This window comes from Capra hircus, chromosome 3 (assembly GCF_001704415.2).
Source record: "Capra hircus breed San Clemente chromosome 3, ASM170441v1, whole genome shotgun sequence".
Lineage (NCBI taxonomy): Eukaryota > Metazoa > Chordata > Mammalia > Artiodactyla > Bovidae > Capra > Capra hircus.
Window position 1 is genome coordinate 14,164,962 of NC_030810.1, and position 17,693 is coordinate 14,182,654.

At 40.7% G+C, this 17,693-nt stretch overlaps 1 protein-coding gene across 12 annotated transcripts in view; it reads left to right on the forward strand.

Annotated features, from left to right (window-relative positions):
- The window catches only part of LOC102169353 (microtubule-actin cross-linking factor 1), a 340,864-nt gene that overhangs the window by 286,963 nt on the left and 36,208 nt on the right, over nucleotides 1-17,693 (forward strand). For 8 of the 12 annotated variants that reach the window (XM_018042111.1, XM_018042104.1, XM_005678667.2 and 5 more), the window contains 16 exons: nucleotides 3,596-3,755; nucleotides 4,105-4,431; nucleotides 5,561-5,645; nucleotides 6,140-6,381; nucleotides 7,062-7,268; nucleotides 8,621-8,740; nucleotides 9,181-9,288; nucleotides 10,883-11,101; nucleotides 12,070-12,273; nucleotides 12,987-12,995; nucleotides 13,933-14,164; nucleotides 14,769-14,995; nucleotides 16,047-16,169; nucleotides 16,267-16,368; nucleotides 16,975-17,076; nucleotides 17,456-17,629. In XM_018042111.1, the coding sequence (XP_017897600.1) occupies nucleotides 3,596-3,755; nucleotides 4,105-4,431; nucleotides 5,561-5,645; nucleotides 6,140-6,381; nucleotides 7,062-7,268; nucleotides 8,621-8,740; nucleotides 9,181-9,288; nucleotides 10,883-11,101; nucleotides 12,070-12,273; nucleotides 12,987-12,995; nucleotides 13,933-14,164; nucleotides 14,769-14,995; nucleotides 16,047-16,169; nucleotides 16,267-16,368; nucleotides 16,975-17,076; nucleotides 17,456-17,629 (2,641 nt within the window). The remainder of the gene's footprint in view (nucleotides 1-3,595; nucleotides 3,756-4,104; nucleotides 4,432-5,560; nucleotides 5,646-6,139; nucleotides 6,382-7,061; nucleotides 7,269-8,620; nucleotides 8,741-9,180; nucleotides 9,289-10,882; nucleotides 11,102-12,069; nucleotides 12,274-12,986; nucleotides 12,996-13,932; nucleotides 14,165-14,768; nucleotides 14,996-16,046; nucleotides 16,170-16,266; nucleotides 16,369-16,974; nucleotides 17,077-17,455; nucleotides 17,630-17,693) is intronic. The other 4 variants (XM_018042139.1, XM_018042144.1, XM_013962976.2 and 1 more) reach the window with 3 other exon arrangements.

The window sequence follows — 17,693 nt, forward strand, 5'->3', positions numbered from 1 at the left end:
CTTGCGTCACTGAGATGCTGTAAAAGCCCCTGGATGACGCTCATGGAGCTCCGGAGGTGTTTAACAGCTTTTATCTTGAAGAGGGATAAGTTTTTAGAGATGATCCGCATAACCAGAGTGACTCTCAGGAAATGAGCCTCAGCTCTTCCGTCAGTTTCTGAGAGCTGGGAGACTCATTGCTCTGTGATGGTGCTCAGTTGCGATATCATCATATCATGCTTCCAAATGAGAGACGTGGACTCCTACAATCCAGCCAAGTAATTCTCTGAGTTTTGGAAAGAGATTTCTTTTTTTTCCCATTAATATTTATCAATAATGTTTCTGATACTTGGAATTGAAAAGTATCATGTTTCTTTTCTGTTAACTTATCCCAGTATTAAGGGATCTAGGAGCTAGCCTGCATCTAGGAGCTAGCCTGTGGTTCTATTAAATGAGCATTCAAGAGTTGCATGGACTGTCTTCACCAAAAGCTGCAGGCAGGCAGTGTACTTCTCTCCTCCACGGAGGTGCTTCCTCTCTCTTTCCATAGCTATCAGTTTGTCCAGTGTCACTTGAACTTAATAAGTCACACTGGGTCTTTACTTTCAGCTGGTACTGTTCCCAGTTTTAAAAGTAAATGATAATGAATCAGAAATGAGTATGAGAGTCATAAAGTTGATCACTTATTATTTAGGTAGCTATGGGTAGTCTAGAGGTAACCCCCTCTTCAGTCTCTTTACCTGTTCATGGCTGGCTTGTTTCTCATCTGAGCTACGAAGTATTTACTTGCCCATGTTAGTATGAGAAACAAAAGAAAGAATTCAACTTACTTTCATTTCCAAATTGCACTGCTTTTTTCCTTCTCTCTTTCCATCCATTTCCAGTAATAGTACCATTGACCCTCCAACTACCTGGGTTTAAAACCTCAGCCTCATTTTCTTTTTATCATTTTTTCCCTCCCCTGCTTTGTGTCCCATATCTATCAGGATACTAAATTCTGTCTATTTTATGTCTACAGTATCTTTCCTCTCCATCCATTTCTCTGATTCCAGCTCACTTGCCTCAGTTCATGACTTATGAACTCTCACTTGGGCTCGTTCCCATGAGGTAGCTCACCTGAGGGCAGCCTCCTAACTAGCTAACCGTAACCACTCTACTGCTGTTTCCCGTCAGGCCTTCCCTCTGCACAGTCAGAGACAACTAATGACTGCCTGTTGCCTATAAAATAGTCTCATTAGCCCACCATTCAAAGGTGGCCCTAACCCACCTTTCTTCAGTGCAGTTCAGTCACTCAGTTGTGTCCGACTCCTTGCGACCCCATGAACCACAGCACACCAGGCCTCCCTGTCCATCACCAACTCCCGGAGTCTACCCAAACCCATGTCCATCGAGTCGGTGATGCCATCCAGCCATCTCATCCTCTGTTGTCCCCTTCTCCTCCTGCCTTCAATCTTTCCCAGCATCAGGGTCTTTTCCAGTGAGTCAGCTCTCTGCATGAGGTGGCCAAAGTATTGGAGTTTCAGCTTCAACATCAGTCCTTCCAGTGAACACCCAGGACTGATCTCCTTTAGGATGGACTGGTTGGATTTCCTTGCAGTCCAAGGGACTCTCAAGAGTCTTCTTAGTTTCTGCTGTTCTTCTCATTCTTTATGGTCAAAGTAACCCATGTTCAGTTCTTCAGTGTCTTCGGTCAGTTTCCGAATTCTGTCTTTGCTGATGGTGTTCCATCTTCTATGAAAGACTTTTGTTCATCTCCCCTGCTTTTATGAAGCTTTTCTTTATTCCCAAGCATAGAGTAGTTTCATCTTCCTCTTAACTGCCCTAACTCTTCATGTGTACCTTGTATTATGATCATTATTTTATGTGCTTACCTCCTAGGTCCTTAAGCTCACTAAAGTCATGATTGTTCCTAATGTATCTATTTATGAATCTTTCCTTCTATCCTACTTGCTTCCATGTTCCGAACACAGTTTCTGGACCAGTATTTTAAAGAGAAATACCAAGAGCAGCAGCATTTGTTAAGGCATCCTAAAGAATTCTGTTTAGGTTCTTCAATATAGTATTTCTGATGCCTCCAAATTATTTTAGCTCTTCTCTTTTCTACCCCAAATCCTGTTACAGTGATTTCTTCAGATTTTCAAATCCTGGAATCATAGATAATTCAGAAAGATCTAACAGTCTAGGACAGTTCTTTAAGAATTACATTTTTAAAATTTAAAATTTGGAAAAAAATAGACACATATATATGTATAACTGAATCACTTTGCTGTAAACCTGAAACACTAATAAAACTAACATTAATTTTATTAATCAGCTGTACTCCAATATAAAATATAAAAATGTTTTTAAAAGTTTAAAGCAAAAAGAGTAAAATCTTTAAGCAGGTCATTAACCAATGAAAATAAACCACCAAGCAATTTATTTAAGATTATGTTTTAGTTGTATTGATTGAAGATGTAGTTTGAAGGTTGACATAAACTAAGAAAGGAAATTCTGTACTTTATATTGACATTTAAAAATAGCATCTAGAAATACATTTTTCTTTACACTCAAGCATTACATTTCCGGATAATTCAAATGGCAGGTCTTTATATTAAATCATTTATTATTAATATAAGTTTGTCCAGAGTACCCAGCATAGGACCTGACACAAAGCAGATGTTTAGTAAAGGTTTACTGAAATATAAGTACTTCCCATCACCCAGGCCCTTTTCAAGTAACATAGCACTTAGTCTCTCTGATCTTAATGGTCCAGAGTCATTGTTATGGCCTTTGATTATTATTTTGTGTGCTAATATAGTTCTATGCTTGTTTTTGTGTCTTTTGTTTATTAGGCTGCCTTCAGTATTCAGGCTTCCCCTCTCCTTTGTAATTGGCTGATTTTAATCTATAGGGTATTTGAAATCCGCACTTAGTATGGATGTTATATTAAATAAGATTTAAGATTCCAGATTCAAAATTCCAGTTATAAAGTACATAGTTCTTTTGGGTCCCATTTGCCTTAGCAGATTCAGCTAGTTTGAGGTTGTTTTTTTTTTTTGCCTTAAGTCAGAATTCAAAGTTATGCTCTGAGGCTTGAAATTACTAGAAGCCTGACTGATTTAGGGGCGATAGGAAGGAAGTTCTTGTTCATAGCTTGATCTACTTGTGCTCTTCAAATCCTGTCTTTTCTCTTCATAAGTGAAGGTAGCAGTGACAGGGAAAAGAGAAATGAAGGCTGATCGATTTTCCACTCCTTTAAACACTATTTTGGTCACATGCACAGAGGATGCACATGCTACATCCCATCGGAGAAAGAGTAGAAGGTCTGATTCTAATTCTCACTGTGCCATTGCTACCCTGTGGGTGATCTGGACAGATCTTTCTTTAAGCCTTCAGGCTTGGTTTTCTCTTTTTATAATAGTGGCATAATGATGCCTGTCTCACAAGGTCGTGACAGAACCTAAATAAGGTACTGCAAGCCTTTAAAACAGCAAAGTGCTGTTTTCTGTGTGTTCTGTTTGCTATTGATATTTCAGATGTGCCTGGTTAAGATTGGTCTTTTACTGAATATAGTACTGTTAACAGTTTTAATGTGACTTTTTGCCTGAGCAGCTTGTTCTATATATTCTTGTAGGCAGAAACAGCTGGAAGATATCCTGGTTCTGGCCAAACAATTCCATGAGACAGCTGAGCCTATTTCTGACTTCTTATCTGTCACAGAGAAAAAACTCGCCAACTCAGAACCTGTTGGCACCCAGACTGCTAAAATACAGCAGCAGATCATTCGGCACAAGGTAGGAAGTAGTTATGGTAAATGAAAACACAAAACTGGAATCAGAAATCCTAGAAAACTTCCTGCAGCATTCTAAAAGATGTATTTTGGGTTTTTTTTTTTTTTTTAATAAGTTTAACTTAAAATATGGTCCACTTATTAATTGGACTAGTCACATTCTTCAAGTAAAAACAGAATTGGACTTATAGGCTACCATCAGAAAAAACAGCTTTTTGTTCTCTGTTTTTATGTTATTTTTACCCTTCCATAGGTAAACTTATTATTTATTATATCATTTGTGATTCATTGTCTCATGTTTACTTTTCATTTATTTTTTTTCTGTTATTCATTTTTCCCATCTGGATTTCCAGGCTCTGGAGGAAGAAATAGAAAGCCATGCAACAGATGTGCACCAGGCAGTCACAGTTGGGCAGTCCCTCTCCTCCCTGACGAGTCCTGCAGAGCAGGCTGTGCTGTCAGAAAGGCTAGACTCGTTGCAGGCCCGATTCAATGAGATTCAAGACCGGTGCTGTCGGAAAGCAGCCCTGCTTGAACAAGCCCTGTCTAATGCTAGGCTTTTCGGGGAGGATGAGGTGGAGGTGCTCAACTGGCTGGCCGAGGTTGAGGACAAACTCAGTTCAGTGTTCGTAAAGGATTACAGACAGGATGTCCTCGAGAAGCAGCATGCTGACCACCTGGTATTCATGCTTTCCATTCTTACTGGTTATGTTACTAAGTTATTTTGTCATTTTAATTCATGTTTGTCTTCATTTCTCTCTCTCCCCCCCCTTTTTTTTTTATTCCAAACATTTCAAATTTATTTTATACACAGTGCTTAGTTGCTAAGGACTAATCTATTTTTTGGTGAGTCCATGGAAATACTTAACAAACTGAGTCATTAATTCTAGAAGATGATCCAGAGTGTAATCAGGGGCCATCTCTATTCCAACTCATGTTTTACATCACTCAGGAATGTATCATTCAGCTACCACTTGAGCACTTATGCAGAGGAGTATGTACTTTAACAAAGTGTTAGTCACTCAGTCATGTCCAACCCTCTGCAACCCCATGGACGTAGCCTGCCAGACTCCTCTGTCGATAGAATTCTCCAGGCAAGAATACTAGAGTGGGTTGCCGTTTCCTCCTCCAGGGGATCTTCCTGACCCAGGGATCAAACCCAGGTCTCCTGCATTGCAAACAGATTCTTTACCATCTGAGCCACCAGGGATGCCCAAAACTTTAAGAAAACCAGATTACTTAACAGTGCTCAGCATTTGATCATATAGTGGTAACTTTTTAAATGTTTCTAGAATTTATATGCTCGAAGTGCAGGAATTCTGGGTCATCTTAGTAGAAAGAACAATTTGCCATTTTGTTTTGTTTTTATGGAATTTCTTTGGAAATGGTAGATTCTTCTACTTCATTGACTTCAGATATTGAGAGTTTTTAACTAGGATTCTAATTTAAGTTGGCCTGTTATTGCTGATTTTCTTTTTTTGAACTTTATGCCTTTTCCTTTGTTTTGGACTAGTAGACATTTTTGCTGAATTCTTCTGCCTTTCTTGGGTTCAGGTTTGGTACCAATAGGTTAGTAAAGTGGATTAAGTCCTAAATCTCTTCTCATCAAAGGAAGGCTTGCCTATAAGTATCTGATTTCATTGTTCTGAGTAATTAAAGGGGTAACCAAAGAGAAAACGAAGGAATCAAATATCTCATGTTTAAACTGATATTCATCTCCTTATTTTAAATTTGGTCTCTTAAGGGTCTCACATTTCTTCCACTTTGTTGTGTCATAGTTTTAGGATTAATGGTGTTCTTTCCTTTCAGGCTTTAAATGAAGAAATTGTTAATAGAAAGAAGAATGTAGATCAAGCTATTAAAAACGGTCAGGCTCTTCTGAAACAAACCACAGGTACTTTGAAAAGTGCATCTATTAGCGCCTGGTCATACAGACATTAATCAGCACTCTGCACTAGCCACTTCTCTTTGTAGATGGGAGGGGCTTAATACTCACTGATTGTATTATCATGTGCTTCCTGGCGACTGGGGCTTGGGTTTCTATTTCCTGCTAAATCTTTTATTGAAACACTATATTGTCTCAGATCTGGTTATAGATGAAAACTCTCCCTGCCCTCCAATATGTTGAATTGCCAGCATTTACTGAAAGATGCCAAAAGTGTCTAGAAAAATCTGCAGTCAAACTCAGATCCTAATAATCTCAGAAGTCATTTCTTTTACTGATTGAAGGTTTCTTTCCCACTTCCCTTGGTGTGGGACGCTAGGTGAAGTCACTGCCATAGGGAGAGAGTATCCATAAAAGTTAAGCTCTGACTTGAATAAAGAGAGGTTAAAAGGGCTCCCTTGTAGCCTATTAGACATGAATAAACTGTGTGCTGTCTCCTACAGGTGAAGAGGTATTGCTCATTCAAGAGAAGCTGGATGGCATAAAGACTCGCTATGCAGACATCACAGTCACTAGCTCCAAGGCTCTCAGAACCTTAGAGCAAGCCCGGCAGCTGGCCACCAAGTTCCAGTCTACATATGAGGAACTGACTGGGTGGCTGAGGGAGGTAGAGGAGGAGCTGGCAGCCAGCGGAGGACAGTCCCCCACAGGGGAACAAATACCCCAGTTTCAGCAGAGACAGAAGGTGAGCTGACATCCCACACTGTAAAGGGAAAGAATTTTTCTCTTAGAATCCTGAAGTTCCAATTCTTGAGTTTTACACCATCTATCTTTACCTGAAATCTAAACCAAAAATGTCTGTCTGCCTTGTTTTCTGTTTATTCGTGGAAAAATAAGTTTTGACATAAGGACAGGCCTATATAAGAGCATTTATCATGGTCTGAAGAAGAAAAAAGATTGAATCTGAATACCCTAGGAAGCTTGCTTCATATGGAACATTTTAGAACTTATTGTCATAGTTCACTCTCTAAAAGAGTACCTCATAGTCATCTCTAATTCTCCTGCAGGACCTGTGCAGTTCTAGATGCACAGAAATACGGTGCATTTGTTGAGGTAAATAAATGCCTATGATTGAAGCATTATTTATCATTCTGTTGAAGTAAGGAGGAAAAAAAGCAAGAAATACCGTTCATGTTACCCAGAGACAGTCTGGCCTGAAAAGTCTTGCTGACAGTTCTAAGCAGCTGAGCCTAAAGTCAGGCTGTGGAGTGACTGAAAAATCTGAGACAAGAGAAAAAAATAAGTGAAGGAAGGAGGTCAGAGCCCTGCTGGGATGTGTGGTAGAGTGAGCATTTTCCACCCAGCGCAGCTGCTAATGTGCTTAATTTAGCAAGAGATGGCCTGAAAACTTTTTTCCCTCTTTAGGAACTAAAGAAGGAGGTCATGGAGCACAGGCTGGTGTTGGACACAGTGAATGAGGTGAGCCGTGCTCTCTTAGAGCTGGTGCCCTGGAGAGCCAGAGAAGGGCTGGATAAACTCGTGTCCGACGCCAACGAACAGTACAAGCTGGTCAGTGACACTGTTGGACAAAGGGTGGATGAAATTGATGCTGCTATTCAGAGATCACAACAGGTAATCTTTATAAACACCCCTGCATTAATATTTTAGGCAGCAGGGATATATAAATGGGAAGTACAAAACTATGACCCACATACATACAGTTCCTGGAATAGGAATAAATGAGATCAAGCTAAATCTGATGCAGCAAATTATCTCAGTGGCAGGAAGTGATTTGATAAAGTTATGTGAGGGTAGATCCAGGTTTGACTGAAGATACTTGACCCCTTTGAGGAGAAAAGACCTTGGAAAAGAAAAGTGTGTGGGCCCTTTCCTTGCTAATGCCCTGCTTAGAGGCAGATGGTGATAAGGGTAGATAATACCTAGATCGAAAAGGTCTGAATGCATCAGTCTTAGTTTGACATCATCAAGTGTTTCAGCATTAGATGGAAGAGGGGACAGAACCAAGAACTATAATTACTATCAAATATGCTAACCAAAATAGCAGAGCCATCCAAAATAGAACGCTGTCAGTAAACACAGGTGTCATGTTTCCCTCAATCATTTGTCCTTCCTCCTTCCTGGGAAAAGTTGTTTTTCTTTGTAGGTGGATATGCACCTATTAATGTGCCATGGTGCAAAAAATAATATAACATGACCCCTTGGGTTCATGGTGATAAGTAGTTGCTTTCTGAACCCCACGGAAGTTTGTTTTGATTCCAAATTGTGGCCAGATATTTCAGAATGAGATTTATCACACTTGGGAACTTTTCTTTAAATCTTTAAATGTTAGTGTAACTGGGCAACATTGATAAGGAAGACAGAAGGTTGAGGGGCCCTTATTAAACAGTGGCCACATAGAACATGTTCTCTTGTTGATGTCTTTGCGTATGACTTGTCATTGCCTGCTGCATCCCATTTAAAGGCTTGCTGTTCTTCGGCAGTCTTAAACTTCTTTAGCTAAGCGAGTAGTTCCAAGTTAACTTGGCTCCGCCATCTGCTGCCATGTTAAGTTTGTATTTAAACATATGACTACTGCTATTTAGTGTGTGGATAGGAAAAAGATTGGCAGAAAGAGAGCACAGTCTCATAAAAGTACTCTCATTAGAAAGTGTATTTCTTTTGAAGAGTCTTAGTTTCCATTGTTATTTCTAGCTATGGAACCATTGACTGGGTTCTGGAATGTCTTTCCCAAGAAGTTGGAATAGGATCAACTCATATTTGTTGAAATATAATCAATGCTAAATTGTCTGCATCTTGGATTTGTGACTTTTATGAAGTTCTCACCAATTTGGGCTTTACTCTGTGAGATGTAAACTGCATTACTGGAAATCTAGGCCTTTCTGTGTTGAATAAGTTAGAATTCTTAGAAGGAAGACACTGGCTGTGGCTGTAATATGTCCATTTTTCTTCGATATGTCTGTCAGTATGAGCAAGCTGCTGATGCAGAGCTAGCTTGGGTTGCTGAAACAAAACGGAAACTGATGGCCCTGGGTCCAATTCGCCTGGAACAGGACCAGACCACAGCTCAGCTGCAGGTTCAGAAGGTACGTCACTGGCACAGTCACTCCGTTTTGAGCTAGAAGAATCATCAGTCACTTAGAGTGACTAGCACAGAGTTTCTGGCTATTCCAAGTCAAGTAGAATGATTTAGAGTCATGATGGTGGATAGAGACTTAATTTTATAAATATTTGGCTAGGATGAAGAAGGGACTTTTTGCTTTGTGAAAAGGGAGAAATAGGTCTGTTAATCCAGGAAAGAATAGTTAGCAATTTTCTATGTGGGTTTTCAGGGCGGAAGATATTTTTGTAAGCTACTGAAAGATAAGCATTGGAGATAGGTGGATAGACAAAGTGTCAAACTTCTTAAGAACAGTTTTTAATGTGACTTTATTAAAGCAAAGGATTTTTCATAGAGTATGTCTGACTTTTCACTAACTCAGGCTCGGGGTCCTTGTGTTACTTAACAGTAGTTTACTTTTCGAAGGCTTTCTCCATTGACATCATTCGACACAAAGATTCCATGGATGAACTCTTCAGTCATCGTGGTGAAATCTTTGGCACATGTGGGGAGGAGCAAAAAGCTATACTGCAGGTAAACTGCATGTGTTTATTCACCATAGTCTTATCTTGCTCATGGTGATTCGGAAGTACAATTGTGAGATGATAGTTTAAGAAGGGTTTTTTCCCCTCTACTACTGATAGTGATATTTAAGTCCAAGATGATGTCCTGAGGAATTCAGACTCCTCACCCTGTGTTCACAAATGTCTAAACAGCCATACTGTATGATGTGAAATGCATTGCAAATCCATGTTCTTAATAACAGAGGAATTGCTCCTCGTCCTCAGTCTGTAATGAGTTATGTTTCCAGGTAGATAGATTTTTCAGAACCAGATCCAGATATTAATTCCTGCTTTCAGTTCAATTCAGTTCAGTCGCTCAGTCATGTCCGACTCTTTGCGACCCCATGAATCACAGCACGCCAGGCCTCGCTGTCCATCACCAGCTCCCGGAGTTCACTCTAACTCATGTCCATCGAGTTGGTGATGCCGTCTGGCCATCTCATCCTCTTTCGTCCCCTTCTCCTCCTGCTCTCAATCCCTCCCAGCATCAGGGTCTTTTCCAGTGAATCAACTCTTCGCATGAGGTGGCCAAAGTACTGGAGTTTCAGCTTCAGCATTGGAAGCACCAGTCCTTCCAGTGAACACCCAGGACTGATCTCCTTTAGGATGGACTGGTTGGACCTCCTTGCAGTCCAAGGGACTCTCAAGAGTCTTCTTCAACACCACAGTTCAAAAGCATCAATTCTTCAGTGCTCAGCTTTCTTCACAGTCCAACTCTCACATTCATACATGACCACTGGAAAAACCAAGGCTTTGACTAGACGGACCTTAGAGCCTTCTAAAAAAATTGTTACCCATTTCTAGAAGAATTGGCCAACAGAATCCATTTGTACACCAGTTTTGTTTGTTTTATTTATAAAGTGAAAGCCACTTAGTCATGTCTGACTCTTTGCGACCCCATGGACTAAACAATCCATGGAATTCTCCAGGCCAGAATACCAGAGTGGGTGGCCTTTCTGTTCTCCAGGGAATCTTCCCAACCCAGGGATCGAACCCAGATCTCCCACATTACAGGCAGATTCTTTTAACAGCTGAGCCACAAAGGAAGCCTTTTTTGTAAAGGGCATGGGTAACTACTATTTCCTCAAAAATCTTCATAAATTGAGCAGCTCATACGAAACATGTGAAGTATAAATAGCAGGTTTGTGGACACTCTTATCAGAGAGGAAAAGACAGATGAAAGTTGATGAGCGAATCCCCACTGTAGCCCCTGATGCAGTCAAACCAACCTATTACAATAATGCTGGATCTGAAGTTGTGAAAGGTACTCACTAACGACCTGTTTTTGCTGTGTTGTGCTTGTGCTATTTTACTGCTGGCAAAGCTACTTTCATGTTTTAAAAATTATAGAAATAATGCATATGTGTGATAGGAAAATTCAAAAATTCAGTTAGGTATAAAGAATATAAAAATCACTTGTAAACTTGCTAGATTAATTGATTTTTGGTTTTTTGCATTTTAGTGTATACTCCTTTATACTTTTTAGTGTATATCTACTTACATTTTTTATTTAAAGAAGGATTCATCATGTTAATAATATTTACACTTCATTTTGTCGTCCATAGGAAAAGACAGAGTCTCTGATACAGCAATACGAAGCCATTAGTCTGCTCAATTCAGAGCGTTACGCACGCCTAGAGCGGGCACAGGTCTTAGTGAACCAGTTTTGGGAAACTTATGAGGAACTTAGCCCCTGGATTGAGGAGACTCGGGCACTCATAGCACAGTTACCTCCTCCGGCTATTGATCATGAGCAGCTCAGGCAGCAGCAAGAGGAAATGAGGGTAAGGAGCATGCCGAGTTTTATTTAATTACACAACTGGAGATGGGCTGCACAGTTTGAGAAACAGCCTGTTTATGAGTACCTACCAAGTGTAAGTCTGTTTTGAAGTTAATTCTTAACCCATTAGAATTTCTTTGCACAGGAAAAATACATATCTGAAATATTTCCTTTGTTCTTTAATATGAATCAGTTAAAGAATGAGATTATGGAGATGTCAGGAATGTGAGTATTAGAGAAGTTAACAAAGCGCCACATGAAAATCAAGGGAACTTAAACTCTTTCCAGCGACAACAGTGTTCGCAGACTCGGGTGTGGTTGGGTGGCCTTTTCTTTGTGGTTAGGCCCCAGCTGGAGTGAGAGCCCCACCTCAGGAATGTCAGAAAGCAATTTGCTGCAGAGACTTAAGATGAAAGGAGAATTTGTAGACACTTCAGCTGATGGTATTACCATCAAAGATGGGTTTTTTATGTTTATTTTGTTTGTATATGGCTTGTGCTTACTCCTATCTCTGCATTCCTGTAACAGGGAGATTGAACTGGAAGTAGCCAGCCGTAGAGTCAAGGAGCAGTTGGATTCCCAGAAATATTGTTTGTAGTTTGTCCTGCTTAGTGTCTCCCAGTCTGCACAGGGAGACAGACATTAAACCACTGAGACTGCAGTGGAGTACAGAGAAGTACTTCTGAGTGCAGAAGGCAGTGGGATACTTTTGTTTTGAGAGCAAGAGTGAGGGAGGCTGTCTCTGGGAAGCTTCTTGGGTGGCGGAATATCTGAACTGGCTTTTAAAAATCAAGGGAATTAGAGTCAGTGCCCTAAGACTTAGATTTTCGCCCCCTCCATAAATGGTGAGATGTTGGGACTTGCTGGATATTATCAATTTACTTTGTTCCATTGGTATGAGCTCTGATTACAGTATTTAAACAAACAAACTGGTATTAAAAGACTCGTTTTAATCCATATTTTTTTACATAGCAACTGAGGGAATCCATTGCTGAACACAAACCTCATATTGATAAACTGCTAAAGATAGGCCCTCAACTAAAGGAGCTAAACCCTGAAGAGGGGGAAATGGTGGAAGAAAAATACCAGAAAGCAGAAAACACATATGCCCAAATAAAAGAGGAGGTGCGCCAGCGGGCCCTGGCTCTGGACGAGGCTGTTTCCCAGTCGGCTCAGGTATGTCTGTGTCTTAAATTCATTTAACCTTCAGCTGTCCTTTAGTCTAAGCAGGAGGCTCTGTATCAGTATGTCCCTATGCCCAGGAATGTCCAGACCATGTATGCTGGTGATACATTATCAAGAGACTGGGAGCCTTTGCCCATTTGCATTTTTATTCCAGGAAGCATTGGTTACACTGACAGCTAGGAGAAGGGTGAAATACATCTTGGCTGGTGTATCAATTGTCTGTATGGTTTTCTTGAAAACTTGATATCGTGGTGATCCTTTAACAGAGGTGATTTTGGGGTAAATTCATCTTGAAGCAGCAAATGCCTCAAGTGAAGTCAGATTGCTATTGGACCTGTTGCTTCCAAGATGCAGACAGCACATTCGTTTCCCTACTCAAGAGGCCACCAGCTTGCTCCTCATTCAGAGAAAGATACTTGACTAGGGAGAAGTTAGAGCCGAGGAGAAACAAACCACCAGCAGTGGAGTTTAAAGCATGTAACTACATACTTTTCAACTAATATATTACTGTTATGTCTGGGTAATTGATTCCTGCGTTTAGTCAGTATTCTTGGTTGATACTTGTACTTACTCACGTTTCCCCCACCTTCCGTCCCATCTCCGCTCACATTGTGGAATGTGTTACTTTGTGTTGTTGCTGCCTGCTCCTGTCTTCCCCACATCGTCACATTTCATTGTTGTGTTGACTGCGCCCACCATTACAGATTACAGAGGTAAGGTGCCCACCCCCATTGGGATTAGGGTGTTCTTTCGAAGCTGAGAATTGAGAGGGTTATTTACAAGGAAACTTGCCTTAACTTTAGTGGTATAAATTTTATTAATGCAGTCTATTGTGCCAGTTTCATTTGGGGCATAACCTAGAAGTGAGGGAGCGATGGGAAGGGATTTTGTTTACCGTGTTATTTCCTATAGGACATTGAACAGTTGGTGAGCCTTATTCTAGTTAATGAATCCAAAGTTGGCTTTAGGGGGCAGGCTTATCTGTTTTGCTCCCTTTTCTCCCCTCTCTGCTTCATATTAAAAATCACAGTTTTACAATTATAGATATGTTATAAAACCTGTAGAAAAGTGGAAAGAGTAGTTGTTCTCTTGGAATAAGGTTAGATTTGACCTTCCCTAATTATCTTTCATCATGTCAACATTTTCCTTTCTCACTGTTACATCCGGTGGGTTGTTGAGTTGCATGTCATGGTACTTTTAAACTCCAAGTCATGTAGCATATTGAGTTCCCCATCCATTTACACAGTTGGTGGAGGGCATCTAACTTGTTGGTCTAATCTGTTGCATGCAGCTGTCATCTGAGATGTTGACACACTGACTCTCACTGGTTTCATAGTCTTGTCCCTTTTTCATCACATTAGTTGGAATAGGGAAACTATTGTAGCACCATTAACAATGTGAGTTGAGTTTTGGTATATTAAGCAATAGCTTTTTGAGTCATCAAATACTTTCCTGATGGCCCAGCTCTAGAGTACTGTACCCAAAATGGTTTCTTAGCCACAGCCAACACTTGACAATCCTAGGGCTAGGTTGAGCATAGGTTTTATCCTAAATAGAAGTAAATTTATACACTGGCCTTAATCCCTAACGTTTACCCCAGAAGTGGGATGCAGCACTGCTGTGATGGCTCATGGTCCAATATCTGTTTAGTTCCATGATAAAATTGAGCCCATGTTGGAAACTCTGGAGAATCTTTCCTCTCGCCTGCGAATGCCACCGCTGATTCCTGCTGAAGTGGACAAGATCAGAGAGTGCATCAGCGACAACAAGAGTGCCACCGTGGAGCTGGAAAAACTGCAGCCGTCCTTCGAGGCCCTGAAGCGCCGTGGAGAAGAGCTCATTGGGCGATCTCAAGGAGCTGACAAGGATCTGGCTGCAAAAGGTGCTTGATTAATCTAATAATTTTTTTTTTAATCTTAAATTCTAAGCTGTGGTTACCTCCAGCATCCCACCAGATGTATTTCATTGAATGCAAAGGCAATACCCAAGTAATGAGTATTCTATGAATCATTTAGAATTCAGAACACATCTCTCCTTTGAAACAAGATTACAATTGGTAGTTAGATCCCCAGGCCAGGAAACAAATGCTCCTTTAACCCCTTAATATGAGGAAACTGCCGTACCAATAGTGGGAAGAACATAACTACCTTTTATACAATTTCCATGGGAAACATAGCAGGTTCCACGCAGAATACTAGAAATAGAGTTTTCATCCAAGCCCCTTTATAAGCATCTTAGCAATACTTTTTTAACAGATAACTCATTTCCACATTACCTCTGTGATCTCTTTATTTGGGAGGCCAACACAAGTGGAAAATGAGAATATGGAAATAATAAAGCTAAGATAGAAAACTCTCTTTCAGTAATATATTTTTAGAGCCTTTTAAAGTGTCATTTCAGTGAAAATATGAGGATTGGATCTAATATCTGATGAGACTGATTTCAGTGCTTAGAGAAGTCTTGTTCACTCTCCTGCACCCTCTCAGAAATCCAGGACAAATTGGATCAAATGGTATTCTTCTGGGAGGACATCAAAGCTCGGGCGGAAGAGCGAGAAATTAAATTCCTCGATGTCCTTGAGCTAGCAGAGAAGTTCTGGTATGACATGGCAGCCCTCCTCACCACCATCAAAGATACCCAGGACATTGTGCATGACTTGGAAAGCCCTGGCATTGACCCATCCATCATCAAGCAACAGGTTGAAGCTGCCGAGGTAAGAAAACAAAACCTCTTCCAGGAAAGCACTTTATCCAAGTATGTTGTGTTAGCTGCTTAGGCTGAGTGCCTTAAAAGTTGTTTTTGTTTTTTTCTTTTTTTTTTTTAAGTTAATAGTATGCCTTTATACTTGGGGCGGGGGCTTGTTACAGTAAATTTCTTTCTTTTTTTAGTGTACAGGCTTTACCACTTATGTAGGTACATGCAATCACCAGTTGTAATACACAGCAGATCCATCACACAAAAGTAGCTCTGTCATCAGTTTTAAACTTAACAATTCAAATTAGAATGTGCTTTAAAAATCTGGGTTTGCTTTCATTTCTGAATTTAGTACTCACTTTGGCGTACCTTATTTCTCGATTAATTGTAGAAAAATAGGAAGTAGGAAAGAAACTCTGGACTTAACCATCCATACTTTGACATACCTTTGTTTAATATTTGGGTGGAGCCTAGTTTTTATTAAATGCATTTCTTACCTCATTTTGTCCATTTAGGACAAGCCAAGGGTAGTCTTGATACTCTGTATTCTTTCTCTTATGTCTGTCTTTTATGTCGGCCGTTTTCCACCTCCTCATCTCTGTCATTGGCAATCCATGAACCAGTTTTTAGAATCTGACACTGAACTGACTTTCTTCAGGACTATGTAGTCTAGCATTCCTATTTTGCACATCTCCCAGCTCTTAAATTTATGACTTACACTCCTATTTTATCCTTGTTGATATACTTCTCCATCATAGACTTCTGGTTATAGATTATAATCTCTGCAGACCTTTGCTGAAATTATTGAAGCTCATTGCACCTTTCTCAGATTATTTTATATATTTAATGTTAATATTTAAAAATATATTTGATGTATGTATTAGAAAAATAACCAGACTGTGCAGCTCCACTATTTAGATGAGTGAAATGTTGAGAACACTGTAAGACTTTAATGAAATTGATCATTCTGTTCAGCATCTGCTTTTGATGGGGCATAAATTACATTTGCAAAGTTTGGGAAGTTCTGTTCCTCTTCTGTTTTGGCTAATGTTCTGTTCATTTTCATGTAGACTATTAAGGAAGAGACAGATGGTCTGCATGAGGAATTGGAGTTTATTCGAATCCTTGGAGCAGATTTGATTTTTGCCTGCGGAGAAACTGAGAAGCCGGAAGTGAAGAAGAGCATTGATGAGGTGTGGAGAAGTGGACGAGGGGTTCAGATGAAATGTGAGCAGACTCGCACTAAGAGTGGGAGGAATTGGGGAATCTGATTGACTGCTTTTCCCCTAGATGAACAATGCCTGGGAGAACTTAAACAAAACATGGAGAGAGAGGCTGGAAAAGCTTGAGGATGCCATGCAAGCCGCTGTGCAGTACCAGGACACTCTCCAGGTGAGAGCCGAGAGTGACCACCGCGGACACACAGGTGCCGTGGTTTCTCTGTCCGTCGTGAGTGGGTCACCTTCCCAGGACTGCAGCATTCTCAAACCAGAGGTGCTCGTGCTGTATCCTAGCCAGTTTTCCACTTCTAATGAGGAAGGTTCTGACATCAGAAGCTTAGGCTTCTTACCGTGTTTTTCTTTGCATGCTTATCCTATAATTTATCCTCATGGAGGCTATAGAGTGAAGCTGGCCTTGCTGTCAAAGTCATTGCTTGTTAGAAACTCCAAACCTAGGTTATCTTGAAGCACAGCTTGGCACAATAGCTGCAGCACATCATGGGCTTGCTAGCTGGCTGGGTTTTTTTTTTTTTTTGTATTTAGTTTTTCCAGATTGTAGTTCATTTTGGACATTATTCCAGTCATGTTGGCTTCATTCTTAAGTCCCTGTATTACTGAAGTAAAGATCATTATCTCTTATCTCTTTCCCCAACTTCAGTGCACAAACAGCACAAGGTACTTTGATTTAACTCTGTTTAGCAGAGATCATGCTAATTGTCTCGTGATTTCTCATAGTTTTGTTTTTTGACTCCTTACTTGTATTTTTTTTTTTTTTTAGGCTATGTTTGACTGGCTAGATAACACTGTGATTAAACTCTGCACAATGCCCCCTGTCGGCACTGACCTCAACACTGTTAAAGATCAGTTAAATGAAATGAAGGTTTGTCCCTGGGAGCGGTTTTTGAAGGAGGACTGCTTCGTTTTAGGCTTTGTTTGTTTTGTTCCGCGGGTGCGTGGGGGGAGGGTGCTGCGGGTTGTTTTGCCTTTTGGCTGTGCTCGGTCCAGTCCGTGTTGCTGTGCGCCGTCTTTCTCCAGTTGTGGTGAGTGGGGGCTAGGTACTTGCTGTGGAGCACAGACTTCAGTTTTCAGTGGTGCCCAGGCTTACCTGCCCTGTCTCGTGTGGCATCTTCTCACACCAGGGACCAACCACGTGTCCGCTGCACTGGCAGGCGGACGCTTCACCCCCGGGCCACCAGAGAGGTCCCATTTGAGCTTTTAAAGACTTGCTGTGCTGCTAACATTTAGTATGTCTTTGGTAGGAGTTCAAAGTGGAAGTTTACCAACAGCAAATTGAGATGGAGAAGCTCAATCACCAGGGTGAACTAATGTTAAAGAAAGCTACTGACGAAACGGACAGAGATATTATCCGGGAACCCCTAACAGAACTCAAACACCTCTGGGAGAACCTGGGTGAGAAAATTGCTCACAGGCAGGTAAGGCAAATGGCAGAGTGCACCCAGTGGACTGCTGTCTACTGTTTCCTAATTTCCTAACAAA